This window comes from Pagrus pagrus (genome assembly GCF_965226575.1).
Source record: "Pagrus pagrus genome assembly, chromosome: 11".
Taxonomy (NCBI): domain Eukaryota; kingdom Metazoa; phylum Chordata; class Actinopteri; order Spariformes; family Sparidae; genus Pagrus; species Pagrus pagrus.
In genome coordinates, this window is record NC_140195.1 from 6,128,724 (window position 1) to 6,156,480 (window position 27,757).

The 27,757-nt window shown below is 44.0% G+C and overlaps 2 protein-coding genes across 6 annotated transcripts in view; both read left to right on the plus strand.

Annotated features, from left to right (window-relative positions):
* kcng1 (potassium voltage-gated channel, subfamily G, member 1) overlaps nucleotides 1-11,630 on the plus strand; it is a 30,647-nt gene extending 19,017 nt beyond the window's left edge. For both annotated transcript variants that reach the window (XM_084367728.1, XM_084367727.1), the window contains 2 exons: nucleotides 5,909-6,742; nucleotides 9,986-11,630. In XM_084367728.1, coding sequence (XP_084223854.1) covers nucleotides 5,963-6,742; nucleotides 9,986-10,762 — 1,557 coding nt within the window. In that variant the 5' untranslated portion in view covers nucleotides 5,909-5,962 and the 3' untranslated portion in view covers nucleotides 10,763-11,630. The remainder of the gene's footprint in view (nucleotides 1-5,908; nucleotides 6,743-9,985) is intronic.
* Nucleotides 11,631-14,066: 2,436 nt separating this feature from the next.
* src (v-src avian sarcoma (Schmidt-Ruppin A-2) viral oncogene homolog) overlaps nucleotides 14,067-27,757 on the plus strand; it is a 29,006-nt gene continuing 15,315 nt past the window's right edge. For 3 of the 4 annotated variants that reach the window (XM_084367953.1, XM_084367952.1, XM_084367954.1), the window contains exon 1: nucleotides 14,068-14,487. The gene's annotated coding sequence lies outside the window, so the exon portion shown is untranslated. Of the gene's footprint in view, nucleotides 14,488-27,757 lie in introns of all 4 variants that reach the window. The other variant, XM_084367951.1, reaches the window with a different exon arrangement.

Here is a 27,757-nt window from a genome sequence, read left to right on the forward strand (position 1 = left end):
TCTGAAGTGAGCTGAGGATTTTTTCCAATCCACACTGCACAAAAAGATCTTCAAATACACCTTACAACTTCTAATTGTCACTTGCGCCTTGTTCATAAGACATGGCTCACATATCCTCTGTCAGGAAAGCTGTCCTGGAGATTTTTAAGTGCTGTCCATCAAGAGATTCGTCTTATTTCCTTCATGTGAGCTCACGTCACGTCCATCAAACCAGCCACAGAAAGCACCGCACGGCTGTTTGTCTCAGCCATTTATTCCATCTCATCAACTAAAGTACTTTTGCACTCACACTGTAATCGTGTTAAGAGTGGAGTCTTTGTTTTTTTCCATCTTTGATCAATCATTGCTCTTACTTCCTGTCACCTCAGCCCGCAGGGACCTGCTCCGAGTCCTGGTGCAAAGATCCTCTGAAACACTCCATCTAGAGTGACAGACGGGCAGGTCTTCACCGGCACGGGGTCAGGCCTGCCATGCCTGCCTGCACACATGCCCGGCACTGGTGCGAATTTTATTAGCTGCCTGTGAAAAAGAAATTGTTGTCACAGCCGAGAGTGTTTAGATATTTGTGGGTGATTGCAGCTCAGGAGGAAAAGGGCATGAACAGATGAAAAGTGAGTTTTGGTTAATGCACACAGACGATGCAGAGAAATTAATGTTATGCAATCTTTATGTAATCAAATTGTGAGTGTACAATCATCCGTTCAGCCTGGAAGAATGAACAAAAGAGGGAGGGAAAATAAACATGATGCTTTACAGTGAATGTGACAGGTGCAAAGTTGAGGTGATGGTGAGATGTTTCGAGCGCCGACTAAATATTGCATGTCACAGTTTGCTAAGAGGATGAGGGGCGCTGAGGCATAATGTGGAGCAGTGATGCAGAAATGTGGGGATTTGGTGGGTCCGCTCAGACCCTTGTCTGGGGGATAGAAAGCTTTAAGAGCACATACAGACAGACAGACAGGCAGACAGACAGACAGACAGATAGACGGGACGGGCTGGGAAATCAACTGTAAACAGATAACGACGGAGCTGTGATGCTTCTCATTTACTCTTTGCTAAGGAGACAAGAAATAATACTTGCATCTTATTTCAAAAGCTTAAAGTCTTTTGGGCGTTTGATGGCTGCATCACTTCTGCGTTTCTCTGCACCTTTATATGCCTGTATGGGTCTCAGTTGTAATCAAACGGCAATCACAATTTATCTCGGGGATGGAAAGATTAAGGAGGAGAGACAGACAAACAGACAGACGGGGGACGGGCTGGGAAATCAACTGTAGACAGAAAATGACGGAGGTGTGATGCTTCTCATTTGCTCTTTGTTAGGGAGGGAAAAAATAATACTTGAATGGCATTTTAGAAGGTTACACACTATTTAAAAAATATGCTAACACAAAATGCTGCACAATTGCAGTTGCAAACAAATGGTACAGACACAGAATATCTTCAGGATAAAGTGCTTTAAGAGGACGGACAGACAGACAGACAGGGGACGGGCCGGGAAATCAACTGTAGACAGAAAATGACGGCGGTGTGACGCTCCTCATTTGCTCTTTGTTGGGGAAACATGAAAAAAAGTGCTTGAATGGCATTTCAAAAGGTTACTGTCTTTTGAGCGTTTAAAATATGATCATGAAGTCTAAGATTGATGCATTAATTCTGCCTTTCACTGCACTTTTAATTGCATGTATGAGACACAGAATATCTCGGGGATGCAGTGCTTTAAGAGGACAGACAGACAGACAGACGACAGGCTGGGAGATCAACTGTAGACAGAAAGTGACGGAGGTGTGATGCTTCTCATTTGCTCTTTGTTAGGGAGACATGAAAAAAAAAACACGTGAATGACATTTACAAAGGTTACTGTCTTTTTTTGAAAAATATGATAATGAAGAGTAAGGTGGATGAATTAGTTCTGCAGGTGTGGGTCGCAGCAGCTGCAAACAAATGGTTAACCTATAGAAAGAAAGAAGAAAGAAACAAAACAAAGGCAGAAATAAACAACCATTAGAGCAACAAGGCTCATTATTGGAGCGTATTATGTCCAAAGTGTACTTCTGTGTACCTCAGAAACAGAGAGCAGCATATTGTGGTGGACCGCAGACAGAGCTGGGAGACTGTTATTGTCCTGGAGCTATGGCTTCTTCCTGGGTTTTCACTGAGCATTAATGCCGCCCACTTACAACAGAAAAGAAACTTTTTTGTTTACAACTATCCCTGCTGGAATCACTGTAAGGGAAGTGTCCTATGGGGGTTGAACTGCTGCTGGCATCCCTGGCTGTTTCAGTGTATAACCAGATTTAAGAGAGAGGGGGAGAGTGGGAAAGTTGGGTCTTGGCAGCCCTTGTGGGTTTTCTAGTCCATTTCTGGAAATACCACGCTCTTAGAGTCCATTAGAGAGCGGCGAGCTGTTCAGAGAATTGGTTATAGGGGAGATCAAGTGGACATCGTGTGGTCTGAAAGGTCCGCCTGAGAGAAAGCATACTGGATAATTCCCATTTTCATCTGACATCCGTCATTTAGAAAGATTTTGACAAAGAGCATTATTTTAGGGGTACTTAAGGACACAGTACTTCTAAAAATAAATAAATATGGCTGTTAGGTTATGTGCAACAAAATAAGAAGACCCTCTACAATCTGAAAAGCTGTCACCAGAACGTTAACAGCTGTAAGTGTCTGACATTCACCAGAAGCACCGATCACTCATTTAATCACCATGTGTTTGTATTTCACAGACTGAGACGAGTTGAATTGCAAATCCACGATTCAGAGACAGCTTGGAAAAAAAATCTGTCCGATTCTGATCCTTTGTAAATTCGCAGCACTTCCACCAACATGCAGACATGCAGCCATAAATAGCATTCATTAATACAGATGAGCTATTCGTGTCTCTTGGGTACAAACTCTGCATGTGCTCATTTTAAATGGATTTGATCAATCAGAACCCTCCATATTGAACGGGGACGCACATTTCTCTGCAGACTGATCAAATAAATATCACACCAACTCTTCTATAACTTCTTCAAGGCTCCAGACATCTTTAATAATCTGCTCCTCGTCCACCTTGCGGCGCTCGTTATCATTATTACGCTCATTAGAATCATCTGAATCAATATTGGTGGTTGGTGAGGCTCTCCAAAGAGCTCCAGAGGAAAGGAGTGTGGGAAATGCATGCACAATGCAGTCATGCAGGCAACAGAGACTCACAACCCTGTGACTCACCAGGCAATCTGGAGAACATGCCCTGTGGCTTAGCTGTGATAACGCTGGCACAGAGAGAGGCCAGACCTCAGCCGATCTGGTGAGGAGAACAGCCTTCGCTTTCTTTGCAGTGTTTCATCTCTCCTTCCCAGATAGACTTCAGCTCCCAGAGGAGGCACAACAAAAAAAAAAAAAACAAGAGTTTAAAAAAAAGAAGAAGAAGAAAAAATGCTTCTGTGATTGCGGAGAGGCAAAAGCACAGTCGTTTTAAAGGCAAAGTGAGAAATCAAACAGCCTCAAGGGGTTAAGTGTGATTTAATCTAGTAGGAGAGCGGCGTAGGCCCGTGCACATCCACACTGGTGATGCACTGTAGGCGTATCGATAACCTCCGCCGCATGGAGCGAGAATGTGAGAATTTACGGATGCGTAGCAGCAAAAAGGAGGGATTTTACACTGTTTTGAGAATTGATTTTCACTCTTTTGTTTTGGTTTGGTTAGACGGCACTAGTGTTGACATGATGGGCTGGAAAAATGTGCAGATGTGGGGGATCCATTAGAGACATGATTTAATGTAGTAGCCTACATGATTGAATTATTTTCTCTAAAGTGAAACGTGAACTGTTCCTCCCGACCTGTTTCACATGTGAACTACTTAAATGAAACACTATCATGTAGTAGTGTAGGCACAGCGTTGGAGAGACGAGCTCGGGGCGGGTTTGCACCAATTTCATGGGTGGAAGATGGTGCTAACTGTAATCAGTGGCTCACGGAGGCTGACAGTGCAGGTGCCTAATAACCGCTCAGTGACACATTCACGTCCCCGTTTTAGAAGCCGAGGCCTCCCTCATGACCCAGAAATTGGTGGTGCAGCAAATCCAGGCAGTGACATTTTAATGCCTGGCTGGTTAACCTGCCTCCCCCTAAATTACTGTAATTGATTAAATTAGTTTGGACACAGGCCACGAGGTCCTCGCTGCACTGGTGATATCCAGTAAACACTTTCTCTTTCCTCCTCTCTCCTGTTTTTAGATGTTGTTCTCTCTCTCGGTTTCATCTATCTTTAAAGAAATCGCAACGCTGAGAACAAACCGGAAATACCGGTGTCATTTATTCTCAGTAGAACCTGTATAAAAGTGTGATTGTGAGTCAGAACGCACACCTCAACCGACACCTAGATGAGATTATTGTGTTTGAGAGCCACCCGATCTGTTGACGAGGTTGAGAGAGATTTTTATAAAACACACACGGACGGATTTTTTAAAATATAGCTTCTTGAGTAGCTGCACAACGCAGTTACATCAGTGAATTATCTAACAACAGCCAGTACAACATCAGGCCATTATTTATAATTCCCCGGCTGCTGTGGGTAACAGATGTTCATGCACGCTGTGGGGAGTCAAATCGTTATCCCACGATGCCTGATGTATCTACATCAGTGATCATGTTTAATGATGCATAAATGACATATTCATACTGCTCAGATATGACACAGATTATATTGTTGTAATGCAACTGATGGATGAAGCGCTGTTGGTAAAGAAGCTTGTTTTTCGGTCGATGCGCTCTTAGAAGTGATACAGTGAAAATCATCCTTGTTCAGCCTGCGGCTTTCTCTACCAGATTTATCCCAGAGTAAAGGAACAGTTTGACATTTTGCTAAGTACACTTAATTGCCTTCCTGCCAAAGGTAAAAGATGAGTAGATCAATACTACCTTTTAATGTCCGTAAGTTAATTATGGACCGGTGCCTGGAGTTGATTAGCTTATCTTAGCATAGGGACTGAAAGCAGGGAGGGACAGTTTACCGGTTCTAGTTTGAAAATAAATGCAGCAGCAGCTCTAAAGCTCAACACCTTGTTTGTACAGTTTTTACAATTCTCAGAAATGTGTGTGAGTTGTGGTTTTACAAAGAGTTACTACCTGATGTGAGTAGCAGTGTCTTGTCTCATAGTTAGGCCTCCAAACAGGCTAACTTTGACCCTCTGCTGCCAGTATTTATGCTAAGCTAAAGCTAATCAACACCTGGCTGAAGCTGGCGTAGAGTCATGACAGTGGTGTCAATCTTCTGGTTAAAAACTGGGTGAAAAAGCGTATTTCCCACATTTGTCAAACTCTTCCTTTCACTGTTGTCTAAATAAAGCAGCAAACTTGAGCTAGCTTGACTTTTATGGTAGAAAAATGTCAAATGAGCAGCTGTGTGCATGTGTGTGCATTTTTGTTTTCTCAGTGTCTTCAGTCCATATTAGTATGTGACTTGCTGGAGTTTCCCTGCCGTATCGTAACAATAACAGAAATGATCTTTGTGTTGGAACACTTCAAGCACATTTCCTCAGTGAGTGGGTTGTTCTGCAGGCGGAAATTGTTTGCATAGGGCTGTTCCTCTTCATAATGATGAGTGGCAATTAGAATTATAATGCAAATGATCTAAGTGCCTCCTGCTACCATAACGCAGCATTGTGGTTACTCTTGGGTAAAAGAGTAACCCGCTGTATATTTGAGTGGTGTAGTGGCGTAATGTTAAAGAGACAGCATCAGCTTTTCTCCAGTGGAAGTTCTTCATATATCGGAGCTACAAACGTCCTTTTAATCAATTAACTTTGTAAAATGCTTCATAAGAAAACTGAACTTGTTCCCTTGAATTGTATTAAACAGTAAAACGTTTTATGATGTGTGAGAATAATCTGTTCATTCTCTGTTTTCCACCTGAAGGTGACAGTGTGATGGTGGCAGATTAAGCACAGGGATGTGAGCAGACCAGTAAAGATGACCCTGTTGGCGGGTGATGGCTCCGACTATGACTACAGTGCCCTGAGCTGTGCCTCCGATAACTCCTTCAACGCACCTCCCCTGCAAGAGGAGGAGGCTCAAAAGGGGGCCTTCTACAAGAGGGCGCAGCGGGCCCCTGACCTCAGCACCGTCGATGACGACACGCCGCTGGCCAGCTCCCGGAAGCTCCACGCCATCATCAATGTGGGTGGCATGCGATACAAGTTGCCCTGGACCACCTTGGAGGACTTCCCCCTGTCTCGGCTGGGCCAGCTGCACCTCTGCAGCAGCTTTGACGAGATCATGAGTATCTGTGACGACTATGATGTCACACACAATGAGTACTTCTTCGACCGCAGCCCCTGTGCCTTCCGTACCATCCTGACCTTCCTGCGGGCGGGCAAGCTGCGGTCCCTCAGGGAGATGTGCGCCCTCTCCTTCAGGGAGGAGCTGCTCTACTGGGGGGTCCCCGAGGAGAGCCTGGAGTGGTGCTGTCGCCGGCGTCTCTTGCAACGCGTTGAGGAGTTTGAAGCAATGGAGAGGGCGGAGGAGGAGGAACTCGTGGAGGATCTGCTGGATTCAGACAGTGGCCACAAGGATCATGCAGCAGAGACCAGAATCAACCGGTGCATGGGCAAGTTAAGAGACATGGTGGAGAGGCCTCACTCAGGACTCCCGGGGAAGATCTTTGCTTGCTTATCAGTGTTGTTCGTCACCATCACTGCTGTCAACCTATCAATCAGCACCATGCCTGCCATGAGGGAAGAGGAGGAGGCGGTGAGTGGACTTATAACTAATGAAGGGAAATTCCAGTATTTTTAAACCTGGTCTCTATGATAACATTGGTGTGGAAATGATTCATACTTACCAAAAGTTTTGGAATCGGTCCAGCAGATTGCTTCAGCTGGCAGCCACAACACAGCTGCAATGGCTGTAATGTAATCCTTTTGGGCCACTAAGACAGTCAAAGTTACGTCCGGTCTCGGTCCAAGAGAAGTCTTGCTCTGAAATCTCGCGAGAGGTTAGTTGTTGCAGGAAAACGACGGTGGAAAGAGTTGGAGAGAGGAGTTTGGAGTTTACCTAGAGGAACTGCCTTTCTTTCCAAAGTCATGGTTGACTGTTTTAATGGTTTTGACAATCAACAGTGAGTGACAACTCACCTTGTGACATTTCAGAGCCAGACTTCTCCTTGAACCAGACTTGTTCTATTTCTGCTGACAAAAAGGATCTTACGTTTTCAACAAAAGGGTGTTTCTCTGTAGGAATCATTTCCGTATCAACCTCAGTCTGTCAGTGGTAAAAACAAGCTCTTTCAGTGGACGTAACTTTGTAGTCGTAGTTGCCCCAAAGGACTTACATAGCAGCCATTGCAGCCGTCTTGCAGCTACCAGCTTCGGCGATCTCATGTACCGTTAACTAATCATTTACGCACCAAAACATGTAAATATAAGGTGTAAAAATAGCAGAATTCCCCTTTATCACATTACAAAGAAGTGTTTTATGTCAGTGAGGAAAGGTAAAAATGAAGACATGACCCGAGACAACTTCATTGTCTGTTGGGAATTTGTCTTCCATATTTACTTCAGTTATCTCACATCAAGAGACACAAAAATACTGACACTGAGTAATTGAACACAACACAGTGATGACACAGTGTTCTTCAACAGACTTGATTTGAGTTGTATTGAAAAGGCTAAACTGAGGTAAATTGGTGCGTTATCTTGGAAAGCAGTCATTAATAAGTCCTAATGATGGCATGTGTCGTCTGTCAAACCTCCCTGCAGGGATGAGTGCTGCTCGGAGGGAGAGCCAGTTGTTCTGCCAGATTAGAAAAAACAATATTTGAAGACGTCTCTGTCTGCTTTCATGAAATGCTTTCATTATTTTCTCTGACTTCACTCACAACCATAATTAGCACGCTGCCCTCTTTGCTCAAATCAAGAGGGAAGCGGCACGTTTGAGCCACACACATACATTTCTTGCAGAGTAAAGTGCAAACGGGCTTTAATTGAATCGACTCATTTCTCTTTGGATGGAGGTGGAGAGAATGTAACCCCTTTACTTTCCATTTAGAAAAAAATGCTTCAGTGGCTTTCAGATGTTCTACTTTCACTCGTTCTTGTAAATACTCAGGAAATGAAGTACAGATACCGACTGCGTGGTACTGTGGGCGGGTGGAGGGCGAAACCAAAATCTCAACGGTTTGTATTTGAAAGTTTCATGTTGCTGACTCAAGTTTCGGAGTCAGGGGGCCCACTTGATTTTTTGAACTATGCCTCTGTATGTTTCATTTAGTCATCATGTGGCTACTTGGAGGTAAAAGTCATCAGTGACACCGTTTCACTGCTAATCTCACCACGACTGGTGTTCTGGGAAAGTAAAAGGAAGATTGAAAATGAAATTAAAGAAATACAGTGACTGCACATGACCTGATGAAGTAACAGTATAATATCTTACCTCACTTTCTTTGTATTCACACTCCATTATTCTTAGTTCATCTGTACTGAGCTGTTTAATTAAAAGTGCCAGTAATCGCATACTAACAGCTCCGCCACAAGTGTTGCATTAAAAGTGTCTAAGTGTTCCTGTCTCTGAGTGAGAACAGGTTCACCGAAGTTTTCAGGTGGCTGTACGAATCCACTCAAACTCATCTCCTCCTCAGTGGGAGTGTGTTTCATAATATTTTTAACTGATGTGAACTGCATTGAAAGGCTCAAAGTATCTCAAAGCACAGAGTAGATAGCACTATCTACTTTGTGCTCTGAGATACTTTGATCCGTCTCTGCCATGCATTGAATCAGCATCATTACTGCAGCTCAGAAAAAACCAGCCAGCCTTTTCAAAAAAACTCATGAAGAAGAGCGTGGGCATTTTTTTAATTTAAAGTTTTGAGGAGCAGTTCCTGTGATTAGGGACGGGAATCACAGAGTACGATACGATACGACATGATACAATATAATACGATGCGATGCGATACGATACGATACGATACGATACGATACGATACGATACGATACGATACGATACATTACGATATGATACAATACGATACGATAAATCATCCACGATAACGATTGTATCACAATACAGCACTTCTGCAATCATGGATACATTGCAAGACAATCATCCAATGATACATTATGTTATCTGACTAAATGAAGAATATAAAACACCCCTAAAAAGGCAAGTCTTAACTTCAGTGTTGTAGTCAAGAGCAAGTCATAACCAAGACCAGAGAGTATCGACATCAAGTCAAGACCAAGACCAGTGCGAGTCCCACACTGCACGACACACTTACATTGAAATGTGGAACCTGCGAACCATAGGCAGTCCTAAAATTGATCAGAAAAGATCCACATTCATATAAAAAAACACCCACAGAAGACAAATGAAAAATCACCTCTTTTATTGCCATATTAACTATATATGTGTTTGTACAACTTGAGAAATGTCTCGATAAAATGAATGTAAATTTAATGAGTGGGAATTTTACTCTGTTCTATATGAGCAAACAAAAACGAAAACAAAGGAGCTGAAATTAACTTTTCTAGGTGATTAATTTCTTCCCATCATTCAGTGCAGTATGCATTAAACAAAACAGTGATATCACTGTGTCCTCTTAAATTTTGTAAATCAAATTGTCAGGGGAATCCATTTAGAGCACTGGTGTTTTAATGAAAATATCGATTTGGTGCCAGGATATCAATTATTGGATCTCAAGGGAAGCTATATGATATATTGCTGTATTGATATTTTGTCCCACTCCTACTGATGACCACATCATGAATTCAAATAAATCAAAATTGACATTCCTGAAACTTATCCTGAACAAATAATCCAAGAAGGCTTGATCTATGATGTGAGGATATTGCTTTCCTTGTTGTTTGTAGAAATATTTCTCATGTTGAAGTGTTCAGTGCTGCAGCAGCCCTTGATTTCACATTGAAATGCTTCCCTCTAGTGACTGCAGCTAACACTCACACATGCTGTTCCTGACCACGCTGTGTCTTTCTTCACCAGGGCACATGTTCCCAGATGTGCTACAACATCTTCATAGTGGAGACGGTGTGCGTGGCCTGGTTCTCCCTGGAGTTCACCCTGCGCTTCATTCAAGACCGCAGCAAGCTGACCTTCCTCAGGCAGCCCCTCAACCTGATAGACGTGGTGGCCATCCTGCCATACTACATCACCCTGGTGGTGGACAGCACCTCCAAAGGGGAGAAGCGGCTGGGCTCTGGCAACAGCTACTTGGACAAAGTGGGCTTGGTGCTGCGCGTCCTCAGAGCCCTGCGTATCCTCTATGTGATGCGTCTGGCTCGCCATTCGCTGGGCCTGCAGACTCTGGGCCTGACAGCACGCCGCTGCACACGAGAGTTCGGACTGCTCCTCCTCTTCCTGTGCGTGGCCATCGCACTGTATTCCCCCTTGCTGTACTTGATAGAGAATGAAATGGCCGCCACGCAGGAGTTCACCAGCATCCCTGCCACCTACTGGTGGGCTGTCATCACCATGACGACAGTGGGATACGGGGACATGGTGCCAAGGAGCATCCCGGGCCAGGTGGTGGCTCTGAGCAGCATCCTGAGTGGGATCCTCCTCATGGCCTTCCCCGTCACCTCCATCTTTCACACCTTCTCGCGGTCCTACTTGGAGCTGAAGCAGGAGCAGCAGAGGGTGCTGCAGAGGAGGACACACTTCCTGCTGCGAAGCCGCATGGCCGCCCTGGGCAGCAACCTCTCCTTAGAGAGCGACATGCTCTTCAACATAGGGTCTGACTCCAGAGACTTGGACGACTGAGACTGTTGGACAGGGAAGGACATAACAACTGGAATTGGGACGGAAAGAGAAGGCAACAAAAGAGACTGAGGGTGTAAAAAAAGTCTATATAAAAAAGATACAGAGGAGAAAATTGATTTTTTTTTTCTTTCCAGAAATGCAGCCTACCTGTGTAGCATTGTACTTTTGCATAAACATGAAAAACACACAGAGAGGAGAAGAAGATGAGAGGATTCATATTAAATCAAATTTTCATCAAAAAGTTAATTATCTCTTGTTATACCATGGTTAAAAAATAAGATATAAGTCCAGTTTCCAGATATAAACACAAAAACCTCATAAAGTTTAATGATCTATAGTATTATGACAGTTATATATTTGAAATATATTGTAATTCATGTGAAATGTGTTATTAGACAGAAGAGATGAATGAAGAGCACGAGCACGGCCTCCGTACGATCCAACAACACAGTGATGTTTTTCATCTCTCCAGCTGTTGCAATGGATTCGTCGGGGTCGTGCGCTCCTGGGAGTTAACGAGTGTCACTTAATGGAAGATGCTTTCTGCTTTTGTCGAGGCCCAAAGGTTAAATGGACTTTCTATCTAAGCTAAAAATGTGACCCTTAATCCAGTGATTTTTTTTTTCTGACTGACTGTGCAAAATCTGAGAATTACATTTTAATCCCTCCCCCCTCTGGCACTGTCAGCATCCACATATTAATTATGATGTATTCATTGTCCTTCTCCTTGAGGCTCTATATGCAATTTTTAAAATACTCTTGGACGTTGAAGATTGAAGCATTATTGTGCTTATTGTAATTACTGCAGTTGCTGTCCATAGCTGTTTATAATTATAATCTCTCTCCTTAAAGTGGATTTAAAACTCGAGTTTGTCTGTTTCATTGTCGCTTCTCATTTAAACTTTAACTTAACGTGAAACTTTACAGCCCCAGAGGGAGATGGGTTTGCAGTTTCAGCACAAAACTGAACACGATGAAAAAAGTCAAACACATAGTCCACACATGGCAAACAGTGACAGTTTTCTAGAGTCCAGAGATATATTCAGTACATTTTACTCTGTTTCTATTGAATTTAACGTTTTCTACAGATAAATCTAGCTAAAAACAAACGCCTTGTTGAAGAGCCAACTCAATAAATCACCTTCAGACTGCCAAAAGTCTCTGTAAAAGTTGAAAAGAACTTGGCACAGGAATTTAACCTCCTTGCCTTTCGTCTCCTTAAGAAGTGGAGCCTTTCCTGGGCTTTTTTCAGCTTCTCTGTGATGTTGACACTCTGAAACCTGAAGCTGTTCCCCTGCTCCACCTCAGCTCCATTGATGTAGACAGGGGTGTGTGTCTTTGCCTCCTTTTATCACCTCCTACTGCTGCAACTCATGCATGTGTGTTACACAAGCTACCTCTTTTGACCAGCAGGTGGCGGCATTGTGTCACTAAAGGGGAATGGAAGTCTAAACTGTCTGATTTTTCAATTTTACCATAAAATAATAGAATATATGTTTATTATTAACCGCCCCTCAGTCTACATCAGGACTAGTAAAGCTTCTCTTTAAGAAGCACACCTGTTTCATTTCATTAAAGGTGTTCAATGTGTTTTAATTAAGCTACATTATGGCTGCAGTAGATAGCTCTGATTTTAAGTCAACGCTTCTGATTCAAGAATCAAATAAAAAGCTTTTACTTTCAATTCAAAACTGACATTAGTATAAATTTCAATGATGTCACTAAGTATTACGCGTTACATTGGACATGCTAGGCTGGACAAATCATAGCCCACACTAGGCCGTAGGTCTCGGGGAGTACTACTACATTTGCGGGGGGGGGGGGGAAGTAGTATAAAGCCTTTTGTGGCTCCAGAGGAAGCTGCATGTAATCTGTTAAATTGCCTCTGGTGATGTCACTCACTGACTAAATTGCATTGTGGGTAATGTAGGTGCCAGGTTTTGAAAAGTCAGAAGAATGTGTGGCATAAAAAATGGGATATATATTGATTTGGATCATTTGTTTTCGATCTGTCCATAATGAGTCCAACAGTGTTTTACAAGTGCTTTTCAAAACTTGGCGCCTACATTACCCACAATGCAACTCTGAGCCACTGAGTGACATCACTAGAGGCAATTTTATCTCCAATGCAGCAATACTCCATTGGTGGAGTTTACAGGTATTTATACTTTACTTGAGTACTTCCATTTTATACTTCTGCTCCACTACGTTTTGGGAGCTAACATTTCAGGCTATACACACTGACAATAATGACGTACTTACTTAATTACAATTCTGAATTGTTGTGTATTTGGAAAAAAGCACACTATGTTCATTTTTAGAGATTATAACCATATTTGGATAAGGCAAGTGCCACTACTTTTTGTCAATGACAGCTGTCGTTGTACATTACCGACAGGTTGAGTGTGCCATGGTGATACCTGTGTGATTGACTTTGCACCCTGGATCTCGTGATTCTACTCATCATTTATTGCTGTTAATGTGAGTGAAGAAACATCACATACATGCAGGACACTGTGGTATGTCTCCTGTTACTTAAAGGGGCACTTTTTGTTTTGTTTTTTTCAACAATATTTTTATTGATTTATATATATACAATGACAACAATTGAATTGGACAATAGAATAACGTATAGACATGACTTCACAATTAAAGGAAAATAAACCTAGCATCCAAATATTGCCATATTTCATAAAAACAGACAATGCAGACATACTCAGCAACGCAGCAATTTCAAAATGACCACCAAGGAATTCCACCAAAGGTTTCCACAATGTTTCACATTCTCCTATCCTTCCCCTCGTTATGTAAAGGGCCACTGTGTAGTTTTGGAGAAGAAATTCATACTCAGAATTTTAATATTAACAATGTTAATGAGGTAACAACACTCCCATAACTGAATAAACAAGCTGTGGGTCCCCAGAACGCTGTTTAAAGCAAGAAAGGTGGCAGGGTCCGCCACATGTATAACAGTAAACAGTATGAAATTGTGTTTCCCTTTAAGGTCAATTTGTTTGAAAACAGTTTGTTTATTTAGTTTCTTAGAAATATACAAAAAAAAAAATGTCTTCCCAACAGAGTGCACCTTTAAGTGAAAACCGCTCAGCTCCTCTTCCTCTTCTGTAAATACCTTTACATTGAGGCCAGGTTGGGACCTGCACTCTCAGGTGAGGAGGGACTTCAATGAAACGCCATTCAGCTAAATCAGGTCTGGAATCGTGCACAAAACAACCCGACCAATCAGAGCTTTGACAGTCGGCTGGAGGCTCCTCCCCCTCGCTGCCTCTAATATCTCATCCCAGTGTTTTGGTCATGATTTGGTGTTCCGGCGCAGGAGCTGACTGTCGGTGCCGCCGCCGCGCGTAAAGGCAGATTCACACGCGTAATAGCCAAACGGGGCTCTTCCTGCTTTATACTGAACCTTTACTGAAAGATGTTTTCTTAGCCCCGGAGTCCTTCCCCGTCATGACCTCACCGGGCCGCCCCTCCAGCTGAATGGGATCTCTCATCGCCTGTCTGTCGCTCGTTTTGGCACCGACCGTCTCTGCTGCTGCTGCTTCCGCCGCTGCTGCTGCTGCTGCTGCTCATCCAAAGCCCCGATTTTAGGGATCTGCGAGCATTTGGTTTCCTCTAATCAGTTCATTAATGGTTTGATGCGAAATCCGCCTGTCTGATCGGCAGAAGAGCGACGACGCCAAAATCTCCAGTAGCCTGCGCGTCAGGGGGTAAGTCGGCTGAACTTGTTATTTCAGTGCGAGTGACTTCAGTAAATGACAGGCGGGCAGACAGGGGTTAATTAAAAATGAATGAGGGGGTTTGATGTCAACTGTGCTGCAGATTACTGTGTTGTTTACAGGGAGGGGGGATGTAGAGGGACACACAGCTTACTTCACCCCTCATCGTCACATCTGTATGACCTAAATTTCACCTGCTCTCTCTGAGGTGTTTGCCAGTTTTACTTTTGTTAATAAATGATCAGCAGATGGAGGTCACACTGTAATTTCCCCACTTTGTAATCCACCAAAATCACTGGTTGCAACTAGTCTGAGAGTTACTGGTACTGTGACTCATTAGAGCTTCTGTAAGATCCCAGCCGCAGCCATCGATTTGGGCTGCAAACTCCACAGTCTGCAGCATTTTTTTTTTTTTTTTTGGAACATATACAGCTGATCACTCTGTGTACATCCTCAGTTTTAAGAGAAATGGCTCCTCGGCTGGAAGCTGGCAGCCCCCAGTAGCTCTGCAGTGGGAGTTTTTTATGGGCTATCTGCTGTGCTCTGGCTGTTTTATGTGTGAGAGAGAAAATCACAGCCGTATATCTTCCTGCTATCTTTCTGCTTGTTCACTCCAAAAAAACGCCACAGACTCTCCTTTCCCAAGGAGCCCACACACTTTAAAGACACGGCTGTCATATGTTTAGGATTAGTCTCTCCCACTCAGCGTGACTCAAAGGCCCCAGATATCGACTCTAATGTGGTGGTAACTAATAATAGAAAAAGACTAGGTGTGCGTAGATGTCAAAGTGTTGTGTAGTCTGGAGCCCTTGAACGTATGGATTCAGTCTGTGTTGTTTGTGTGCTGACACTGAGGCCGTTCATTAGCCTGTATACACTGTACACATCAGGTCTGACTCGCCCCGGCCAGACAGCTGATCCAGGCTCACCACACAGCTCTGCTAACTCTTGTTAGTCATCCACCGAGAACCTGCTTCAGACCAGATTTACTCTCAGACACGCAGAGATCAGTCTGAGCGAGACGCCACAGCGGGACACACTCGCAATCACCGCAGTCGACCTGTAACTTCTGCGCCTCTTGACTCACACATGCCCGAAACCTGCTGAGCCACTGTTGCAGTGTCGTCGTCGATCTGCCTGAAAACCTCAATGTTGCGTTGTGATTTCCAGCTTGTTTTTTTTCTCTCTCCTGTAATCCTTTCTGAAATCTGAATCTCACAGAGGCATCAATCATTTTTTTTTAATAAAATAAATTTGCTGTTGCATTAAGCTAATCCCACACAGATTTTGCTTGTATTTTTCCTGAAGGAATTAGGATGTTTGGCAGCAGGCAGGCAAAAAAAAACACATTATATCCAATGGATTCAATATCCTTAGATCTTGTATCGGGCCAATGACGTGCAAAGTGGGGATGAAGCCCTATGACGTGCGTGACGCCCACTTCTGCTCGCTGTGTGTTTCACACATTCTGCTCAATCCAACATGGTCACAAAGAGATACACGGTGAACGCTCTCTACCGCTGTAAAGCCAAAGCAAAGTGTTGCCAGTTCACACCAGGCGATTGGCGTGCATTCTGCAGCCAACCCGGCAAGTGAGAGGTGTTTCTCAAAGTGGTACGAGATGCCCCATTGTACTTTTCCTAACTGCCAGATTTCAGGCTCCACAGAGGGGACCTAATGCTCCTTGGAATCCCATGAATGCCCTCCAGTGAAAGCCGTAGATGTTTATGTCAGCTCCGATGAGATTGGTGGAAAGTGGCTCTCGAGGCCCGAAATTCCTGCTAATTGGCAACGTGGCTGTGGACGGGCCCCTTTGTTCCCCCCTCATACTGGAGTGGTCTGTCTGTCAGGGTGATACACTGAGCCTGGCATCAATGAGCCGCTTGTTCCGGCAGCTATCCGGCCCCTGGAGGATCGGCCCCCGCTTTAAGACAAGTCGCTTCCACTTTCAGAATTGCCTTTGTGCACCTATTGAGAAGGAGGGAAGGGGAAGCGTTTAGAAGCGGTCTATAGAGAGACTCGTTCCCAAGCGTTTTTGATAGTGACGTGTACATTTGCCTCCGCGTTTGACTGCACTGAAGCGAACTGAGCAGTTGCATTGAACAGCCTTCAGTGGAGCTGGAGGTTTGCTGAGTTCATCATTTGATCTAGTGAGTGGCCCACTTTCCTTTAGGTCAGCTGAGGATTAATTGGCATTGAGCAGTGAGGGCATATTGTAAATGTTTGTGATACCATAAAGAGGGACTCGCTTACTGGCTGGAGGAACAGACAGAAAAAAAGGAGGGCTCACAAATTGGACCGAGGACGACTGTAAACGAGCCGGGGCTCTTGTCGTAGTAGTAGTGATTGTGTGCCTCCTCTTTGTTGAATCAACACACTATTCCCTTTTGGCTTTCGGAGCGCTTGACAAACAAAACACTCGTCTAATGCCAGCAGTAACCCCTCTTCAGTGTGCCAGCGAGATGTGCGATTGAGAGAGAGATTGTATAGACGAAAAGGGGGGCATGAGATTTTGTGACGGCGTCCTGCTGACAAAGGCCTTTGAATTTTTCATGTGGCAGATACTAAACTTCTGTCGCTCTGGCCCAGATTTAGTGCTAATTAGTGCCCAGCTACTTTCAAGGGCATACGGCTGAGCATGGGAATGCCGGTGCCACCTGTTCTGTTCCCACTCTCTCTGCCCGTCTCACGTCTCTTCCCATCCTGTCAGGCTTTATGTGTCTGTCTCTCTCTCTCTGTATAGGCTTTATGTGTCACTGGCCTAGTTTTGTTGTTTTTCTTTACGCTTTGCCAGCCATCAACTTAAAGTGAGGGTGGGCGATCCGTCGAGTTTAGAACGTGATCGGTCTTGAAGGGCAAACTTTAGGGACAATGTGGCTTTAAAATAAAGTTATTTATCTTGATTGTCGATTAATCTTTTGATTGTTTTTCCGATTAATTGGTTACTTTCACTTTTTGTCTGTAAATCTTCACATTAGTGTGGCTAATATCAGTGTTTCATAAAGCCCAAGATGACCTCATCAGATGTGTAGTTTTGTCATAAACCTGCAAATATTCAGTTTACTTGTCATCGAGCAGTAAAGAACCCACATTTAAGAAACTGACTCATATTTTTCTTTAAGAATGACTTAAACTGATTAATCTACTATCAACTGATAATTGCAGGTCTAATCTTGATATTTTGAAATTAAGGATTAGCTGACATGTTGGTTTGTTATTCAGGGCCGACACCGATTATTAGATATCAAAGAGACGATATTTGGAACAGACAAACATTTGCAGTAAAAATTCAATCTTTGTGTCAAAATTTAGAATAACCAGTGATTGAAATGTACTCAAGTACAATTTTGAGGTACTTTACTTGAGTATTTCCCTTTTCTTCTACTTTATACTTCCTCTAGACTAGAGGAAGTATAAAGTAGCTGTGGGCGTGGCATTGAGTGAGACCCCAGGGTGGTGACTTCAGACGGAGAGAGACTGCAGCATCGGAGCCAAAGTAGCCATTATTTTTAATTGTGCACTGTTTTGTTGTTAAACTGTAAAATATGTTTATTCCGTTACGTACGTATCTTTGTGACCACAATTGAGGGATCATTGCAAAAAATGTGTATTTACGTATATATTCTGTGTGTCTTTTGGTTGAATAATCGATAATGGATTTTTTTTCAAGTCTGGCTATAGTCATATCAAAACTGAGATAAAGAGTGTGGTTTACATCACGGATCCTGATTGCACTTTAATCGATCTTGATATTATATTTTAGCCAGATCGTCCACCCATTATCCAAAGAGTGTGCTTTTCAGTTACAAGCTGTGTTCGGTTGTAGCTCAAGCTGTGTTGTTTTACTTACTGAACGAGGAGAGAAGTACACTGTTCAAACACAAAGCCACAAAGCCACAACGCCGTTACTCCCAGCAAAGGCAGCTGAATGATAAGGATGCAGAAGTGCAGCGCTCTGACATATCCCTCCAAGCTCTCTGTCAGCGGGGCTTGTGCTCGCCGGCCATTTGAATGAAGTATCTGATAGTGGTTTGATACAGCGAAACAGAGGAGGGCTTGTATCCTCCCAGGATCCCTGGCCACTTCCTGTCCCTCTGCTCTGGGAACGGGCCAGGGTGACACAGGCCACGCATCTCCACTCAATCCGCCTACTGTTGCCTGTGTGGAAAAGCGATCGCCCTTCACACCCTCATTCCCATCGCTCCGCGCACATTTCTTTTGACAGGAAAAGCGTCTTTGGCATTTAGAAAGATGCCTCTATGTGTGGCTTTGTGTAGGCGCAGCTGTGCGAGCCTGGTCAGGATGATGAGATGCTGGGAAGAGCACATGCTGCTCTCCCCCCTCTTAAAACGTGAGGCTGTCCATCCTCTGAGAATCACTGCGGTTGAGTTGACATGAGAGTTTATATGCAGATCTTGTTCTTGCAGAGATGTTCCACTCTGACAGACTGAACGTCTGCCCCGGGCAGATCTCATAATCAGACCAAAACCAGATAACGGGAACATATTTGTGTGGAATTTCCTTCTCAAAATATGTGTTAGGGGATGTGAGTTCACCACACGATTTCAGATCCTCTCACTGAGTCGTGTGACGCATTGAAAAGCAAAATGAGAATAAAGAGAAAATTGCTTGAATTTACAAAATCCTGATTAGAGCTGGAATGTATGTTTCTCACTTGATCAGCCAAAAATGAATCTGCAACTATTTGGTAAGTGTTATCTAGTTCCAGCTTCTGTATTCTGAGGATTTTCTCCTTTTCTCCGTCTTATGTGAGTATTTTTTGATCTTGGATTAGTTGGACAAGAAAAACTATTTGAAAAGAAATACGTTTGATGTCAGACATGTTTGTAAGCAGAGCAAATGAGAAAATAATTGGTAGAATAATGTATGATATCATCATTAGTTGAAGCCTTACATGCTTGATGTATGTAAGTAGTTGAGATTCATGGTCTTCCATCAGTTTTAAAGGTGCAGTAAGTGATGTTTTCATATCAGAATGACCATTACATATGTGAGGGAGGTTGCTAAATAATGCCAGTGACTCAGTGTTTACTTTGCCAAGTGCTGCAATTTCTCACTTTCAATTTTGACTTTTACAGCCGAGAGCCTGTTGAGGAGCAAAAATGCAGCAGTAATTGTTGTTTGAAAATCTGTTTTGAATTGTTGCTTTCTGGCCTTCTTTAATTTCAACCCAATCGCCAGAATAAACGTTGGCAAAGCACGTTTCTGCAAAACCACAGGTACGTTAAAACTTACACAATGCTGTGCTTATGATCTGGATAGATTAAGGCACAAAAACCACTCAGGTTAGGAGGGTTAGGTTTGGTTTATTATACCTGGTCCCTCTGCGACACTATCCGATGGTTTCCCTCTTTCACACATGCAAACTTGAACTGTGGTCATTGGCCTGGCAGCCTTGCCTGTAACTCCATCACCATCCCTCCATCTGCTGATGTGAAAGTGAGATAATAAACGTGTAATGTGAACGTGATGTGCCGTGTTTTGCGGAAATGTCAGTATTGTCAGAGCCTGTGACACATACCAATGTGATGCTATCGGTGTTTTGTAGAAACGATAACTGCCAACATTTTCTCCTGGCGACCAGGCTGTTCATTCTTTTGGCTGTTAAATGGTGGACGTTGGCTGATCAAGCAAACAGCAATATTTTTGTTCTCGACAGGATTATTCGTATTTATTCCAGTGCTTTTCTTCATGATATATCACCTATTTGATGCACACTTTGCATCGGGAGCTCACTTCTTTCTAAATGTGGCTTTAGTGTTGATTGTGATATTATCAGGCCACCCTGTACCAGTGACCTGTCACTGATGTAATCGTTGGCGGAGGTTGTAGGAAGAGCAGGATGTGTTTTCCCTCGGCTCTGACCTCTGGTGTCACCCCTGTCTGACCTGCCGTGAGTCTGGATCAGATACAGAACAGTTTAGTGAACCCACCCTTCTGTCTCTTACATAAAGCTCCAACCGCACCACCGGCTCGCTCCTCTGATTGCCTGGCAGTCTGCGTCTAGTTCGCTGCTTCACCGCCCCGCCGAGTTGCATTTGAATATTGAAATCAGGGCCTTCTGAACAAAGGGGTGGTTTAAAAGAGATGGAGGAAATCACTCCTGTGTCGGGGGTCTCGCCCTCCAATCTGTTATGTAAATGTCGTGGCTGGGAGCAGTTATGTTTTGATGATGAAGCGTGACATGGGTACATTTTGAAATTTTAATGGCGAACCCTGATTTACTCTGCTGCTCTTATTTGTCTATCTCCAAGGAAGCAGGGCGCCCATACTGAGATCTTTGTGTCTTGTTTTCAGTTTGAATTCAGCCAAAGCAGCAATAGAAATGTTGATACAGCATGCTTTATTTATACTCCAGCATCTGCACATAAACACAGAGCTTGTGCTGTTCCCCTGCTCTTAAAGTGTCGCGAAGGTCCAAAACTTCTCCACGCTTGAATATTCTGTTTTGTCGGCGAAGACGGCCTCGGTTTTCGTTTTTAAAAAAAATGCAGAAAATACTCAGCCGATGATCAGCCGCAGCACGCGTTTAATTTTGCGTTGACAATAAGCACAATCTGGGTCACAGCCTTTTTCATGGCGGGATGAACATCCAGAGCGCGTGTCGCGACCTTGACTCGCATTCTTGTTCCTACAAACGTGGCTGCTCGACGTCGATTTTTTCCTTTTCCCTGACAGACGTTAGAGGGGAATGTGTTGGGGTGGGTGGCATGTGTGGCTCGGGGGCAGCCCGGGCATCTGAACATCCCGCTGAGGACGGTGTCTCTACCTGCTCCCTGTGCATTCCTGCTTTGGGCTGTGCGAGCCAGAGAGGAGTTGAAACTCGCCTGCTCCTTGGCTCTGCATTCCTCAACCATGACTGGGCTCCGTCGCACTGCTGCAACAAACCTGGGAATGCCACTACCCTGCACAGACACAAGCGAGCACACCTGGCTCACTTTCTCTCATATTTGAACGTGTTTACGTGGTTATGTTTAGTGCTATTTTATTTGATTAGAAGAACTACTCCTCTCTGTATTATGTATACAGTATATATTCCCCCCCTGAGTTAGGCCTTAGATGTCTGGGCCGCAGGGATTTTCTCTTGCTGCCTTGCTGTGCAGATGAGAAGTTAAACGGTGAAAGCCCTTAGTTACTGAAGCATGAGGCACATGGGAGTCTCTGTGGACTGGAGCAGATCAAATGTTGCCTCTTTGAAATGTGATGAGAGGGTGTGAATGTGAGGGTTTTTTTGCTACCACAGAGCTCGAGTTCACTGTCGGCGACATATTGCTCCTATGAAGCATTAAAACATAAGCCCATATGATAACGAATTGCATTCTGATGCTGCGTCACCGCCGTCTTTTGTCGTGTTTTTATTGCAAGAGGCTGCGTTTCTCCATCGCTTTTTTTTTTGAGAGGATGTTTTTCCCTCCTCGCGTGACATATGGCTGACACATCCGAGGAATTGGAATCCTTTATTTCCACCGTTTCCCTCTGGAAATACCCTGAAAGGATTGGAGAAATGATGGGGGAAAGAGTGCGCGGGAGGGGGGATAGACCAAGTGTGAGGGAGTAAGACTTGGGGTTGAAATAAAGAAAGCCAAAGCCCTTGAGGATTATCTTTTCCTTCTCCCTTCCTCCCGCCCTCCATCTCACTGCCTCTCTCTCTCCTCTCCGCTTCTTGTTTGAACACATGACCACAGCTCATCAGTCTCAGTTCACATAATGACCATATTTAGATGAGAGTGCAATGGCGCAGAGAGGAAAGGATGTCGGTTGAAGCCCAAAAGCAACATATCCTGGATGATGGCCGAGCCGTTATTTGCCGATGCAGTAGTAAAGTATTCTGTCTATTCTTGGTATTTTGATACGCCGCAGAGGAACAATACATGACTTCTCGCACTGTCAACACAATACAGTGAACACCCGCGGGTCCCGTCACGGCAGCCAATGCACTGTGCATGCCTCAGATGCCTCAGATCTCACAGATTTCAGCAGGAGAGATGCCTGCTGCTGCTGTCTTCAGTGACGACGGAACAGCTGAGAGACCCTGGGCCATAAAATGAAGCATGTGTTCAAACATGACATTCGTTTGCTCTCAATTGGTTAATGTTCCATTCTACGTTATGCCTCGTCAAGCGCACGGACATGAAACTGTACCGTCTTTAATTGTGAAACCGTTAACTTGCTGGAATTTATTTGCTGTTTTGCAACAAAACCTGATGAGCTAAGCGGTGGAAATTACAGTAATGTCTTCTGTCTGTCTCGTCTAACCGATGCCCGTCACACCCAGTCTAGGAGAGTTAGTCGCAGGTCTCTGTTAAATCAGGTGGAGTAGGTATGTGCTGTACGAGGGAAACATCCAAAGGGTTTCAGGAGACTCAGGTGAGGGTTTCAAAGCAGAACACTACAGACTGGAGCACTTTGATTGTGTTGTTTTATCAGAAATGATTGTGGGATGTGCGCTCAGACAACCACGGTGTGTGTAGACTCACACATTCACAGGTACACCCAGGCTTTGTACTGTATGACAGATAGGTGTCACATGACCCGACTGGTCTGAGCTCAGGATTTTCAGGGGAAATTTGTGTGTGAGGTGTCTACTTCAGTTTCAGTTTGAACGTATTGTTAAGATGCAAAATAATACTATGAACCCAAGTTCCCTTTCTGACTCATGACTGCGCAAATTATCACTCTGTCCCCCTTGATCAGTTTTTATTTATTAATTTCTTTGCTAGACACATCTGGTGGGCTAAATTGGACCCTACAGCAGGCCAACTCTGGCCCACGGGCCCAACATGCTGCACTCCTGTGTTATAGCAATAGTTCATAGCTCTTCTCTGTGGTTGGGTTTACAGTATGTAAGATTATCAATACCTCTCATAGCTATCATAGCTATTTAATATAAGGCATCAGTCAGCTGCCTGTTAGCTTAGCTTAGCATACAGACTGGAAACAGAGGAAATTAGCTAGCCTTGCTCTGTCTGAAGATTAAAAAAGCCACCTACCAGCACCTCCTAAAGCTTACTAATTAACATTAATAATTATTTTTTTCATTAATACGGAAAGCAAAGTGGTAAAACAACAATTTCACTGCCAAGAAATAGTCCAGGCATATTTTGGTGCAGAGTCAGGCTAGCTGTTTGCCTGTTTCCAGTCTTGTGCTAAGCTAAGCTAACCCTGATGGCTCCAGCTTCACGTTTAGCGTACAGGCATGAAAGTGGAACTGATCCTCTCATCCAAACGTGCAGCAAGAAAGCGAATAACTATTTCTCCCAAAATGCTGAACTGACCCTTTAACGGACATGTTTCAGTAGGTCCCACCCTTCACTGCTTCCTTGTGCTGAAGCCAAGACATCACCTCATCTGAAAACGGCCCAGATATTTTCTTACTGAGCCTCAATCCCAAAATAATTTGATGTGTGTCATACTCAGATTAGGAACAAGGGATAACAGAAAATCCATGAACCTGCAGTTGGTGCCAGCAGTGTTTGTTGTTTGGAAGTGGACAAAAAAAAAAAAAATCACTCTGTAAGCACGGGGTTTAAGACAGAGCGGCCAGCTGCTACGAGCCCAGAAATGTCATATGATTTTAAGGTCACGTTTGCTGTGGCATTTGGCAAACAAAAGGTGACCTGAACACACTGTAGGTTGCTTTTTTAGCAGAAAAAAAAAAAAGAAAGTATACCAGTGGTGAGAAATGCACACACACACACACATACAGAAGCACACAGTGAAAGGGATAAGGCCTCACAGCCTCTGATCCTATTATAGAAGCCAAAGCACTGCAGGCTCCTGAGAGGCTGGGAAAATGGGTAAACATGATGTTTTTATGGGAATCTTCCTGTGGTATAACCGAAAACAGCGCAATGGAAAGAATTTCTTGAGGAGATCTCACCTTCTCTTTCTTTCTGTGTCACTTTTTATCTATCTAACCCCCCCTCCGGTTTCTCCCAAATGCTTTCAGGAAGTGACAGACAGCCCACATAATTTAGAAAGACGGAGCCTCAGCCAATCTTGCCTTTTTTCTTCATCAGATAGGCATGCAGCGCTCTCAGAGTGTTTTGGCCCAGAAAGTCTGTGCGCAACTATCCTACATCTGTGCAGTTTGTTGGTTTGTGGAATGCTTGGAATCGCCTCCATGGCAACGGTCGGGCTGTGTGTGTGCGCGGAGCGGTAAATATTGACTTCACCACCTCCCCATCCCTGTGTCTGTCCGTGACAGGAGCACAAGGGGGGGTCGGCACACACGCTTTATCCAGGACTCAGCGAAGTCCTGCCATCGGGGGCGTGTGTTTACCTTCAGACCTCCAAACACGGGGGAGCTTTCTGGCTCCGAGTGGTTCACAGTTTGATTCGGTGTGTACTTACGATACAAAAGAGGTGAAATGCCTGGAGCTTTGTGACACGCTCTCTCTGCTGTGTAACTTCGTCTTAGCTCTGTGTAATGATCAACCTAATGGTTGAGTAAATGGGAAGTGTGGATGGACCCTGAAAAAAACCTGTGCGGGGGTTAGCGCCAGTGTGCAAACACATCCGAGCAGCCATTTCCTCTATTCATGTTTGCTGAAAGAGAAGAGAAACGAGATGACATGCGACTACAAGCCATGTTTGTTCAGAACCAGGAAACATCCCACCTGCTGTGGTACACAATGACCATTAAGGTACTTGATCAACCTGTGTGAAACTGCTCCGGGTGCTCTCTTTTGTGCCGTTTTTCCCACAGCAGATGGATTTGTTGGGACAGGATAAGAGAAGCGCTCGGAGCAGCGGCAGAAGCGGCAGCAGCACTAGTAGTGGTTGGACCGGTCTACCCTGTCCTGTCATTGCTACAACCGTGTTGTTTGCAGGCCCCAGATGGAATGTCATCACTGCGTTTGGCGAATAAGATTAGGGAATAGATGTTGATAATCTGGACAGAACAAGCAGGACTGGATTATGCTACGATTGCTGGCCAGTGACGCAGGAGCCAAAGCCTCCCCACTTTCCCCCCCCATAGTAATTACATAAAGAGCATTGAGATGAAGGAATACATCCACCAGGCTGACATATCGCATACACTCACACACGTACTTCCTGTCCGCTGAACTATGTCAGTTGTTCCGGCCACGATTGGGCGAGACAACTGCTTAAAAAACAAAAAAGAATCAGGGTTTTTTTCTTTGGAGCAGTGATTTTGTGCTGCACCCCCGTCAGATGGAAAAACCCCTTTTGAAATGAGGTCGTAGTCGGTCAAGAGTGAGTTTGTTTGCACTGCTCTGATTTTGACTGAGAACAGCCTGTCCATCCAGCCGCTCTGGTTCATGCTGTCCGGCACACACACACACGCACACACACCACTTTAAACGTTTGATGTCTGCTTATGCAAATGCACTAAAAACATGATGATATCTCCCTGCAGTCTGGCACCTGTTGTTCACTCAGCTCGCTTAAGAGGACTTGCAGAGGAGGCTGACGGAGATTTAAATTTAATATGCCTCTGTTATACTCCAAGGGACACGTCCTGCACAATGGACACATTCAGACTCATATCCAGCTGTGGGCGTCTTTTCCGATCCCAAATTTACTTCCACATTTACAGCCTGGAATGTCGCCACTATCGTCACTGTTTGTCTGCTGAAGTACACAACTTATAAACAGTCACAAACACTAGTTATGGGGGATGATCCAAGAGTTAGCATCAGCAGCTAGCAGCTAGAATTCATCTCAGATCCCTGCGTATTAAAACTTTGGTCTTTATTCCTTTCATCTCCCAAATAATCACAGTAGCTTTGAGTCCCAGACACAAACCCAGTTGGTAGACTTAGCAGCAGATCACCACAATCTTCACCAGCGAGCCAGCTAGAAACTCAATCATGTGTTTATTTATTTGGGTTTGTCTCAGATTCCTGCATATTAAATCTTTGGTCTTCATTGCTCATATCTTTAAACTAGTCAAAGTACTTGCAGGTTCAGACTACACAATATTTTTGTCTGTAAACATGGTCACTGTGTCAGTTAAGGTGATTATTGAATCAAAAATTCAGACTTGACAGACTACACGTTGGTCCCCAGGCAATCTTTGGTTGGCGTCATTCAGAAGCAGGTTTTCTGACATACCTGATGTAAACTTTGGGTTTTCGAAATCCCAGTTGCTACTCGAAACAACAACAGCGTCCGAGCTAGAAACCTACACACTGAAAATGGCAAGTTATCCAAACTATTCGCTCACTTACCTTTTCTTTTGTGGGGATGTAGCCATTTTAACGCCAGGACTCACCAGCCCACGTGCAAAACCATGCAACATCATTCCTCCTTCACTCTGAGACGTAAATGATTTCTGAAACTCTTTTTTTTCTGTGTGCTAACGTCTTGAGGCATTCCAGTTGAGGCATACAGTACATGGGATAACATGATCTGTCGGGTCGGGCTGATATCTTGTACGAAAAGGTAGCATTAGCTTGTTATTAACTTTAGCAAGCTAGCCATCTAGCATGGTAGCAAATAATAGTAAAAACAACATCTTTGTTAAAATTCAGAGGTGTCAAATCATGTCACACAGTAAACGCAGTAAGAGGTGGAATCTGATTGGTTGTTCATTTTACATTCCGAGCACTGATTGGCTGCATAAGGTGGACCCTTACAAAGCCGAGTTAGAGACGAACTTGGATGACAGACCCTTTACTTTTTTCAAAACACACAGCCATTAATCCGTAAAAGAAAAAAGAAAAGTCAGACAGAACCTTTTAATTCTAAGGTTGTGTTTATTAAACAAGACAGAAGAATATGTTGTCTTCTTTTCTTCTGTAGGTATTCATCCTACTTTTTAGAAAATGCAGATTCCTCATCGCTCGCCCTCAGTGATCCATCATCGTCGGTGAACGAGGAGAAATGAAAGCCCTGTCATTACGCAGGAACAATTGTTATTTACAATGTGACAAAGTGTTAACAACAGTTTCATTCTTGTGATTATAGTGTTACAGCAGAGGCTTAAATATGACCTTTAACCTGTCGCCCGAGGCCGCGAAGACTCTTGTCTTGTTGTTGAAGGTAGATTGTCAGAACATGCCCCGTCCATGTGTTCAACCGCAGGCCCGAGAGCAACGAGCACCGTGAGGCAGAAGTGAGGGGTCTACTGTAACTGTCATCGCACCGCACAGGTCCCGACTTGCCACTCCACATAGCAGAGTTTCACATTCTCCCTCAGTATTACTGTGAGTTTGCTTCAGCTTCGTAGTGGGAAATCACTCATTAGGCCGGCATACAGAACATCTGAAGC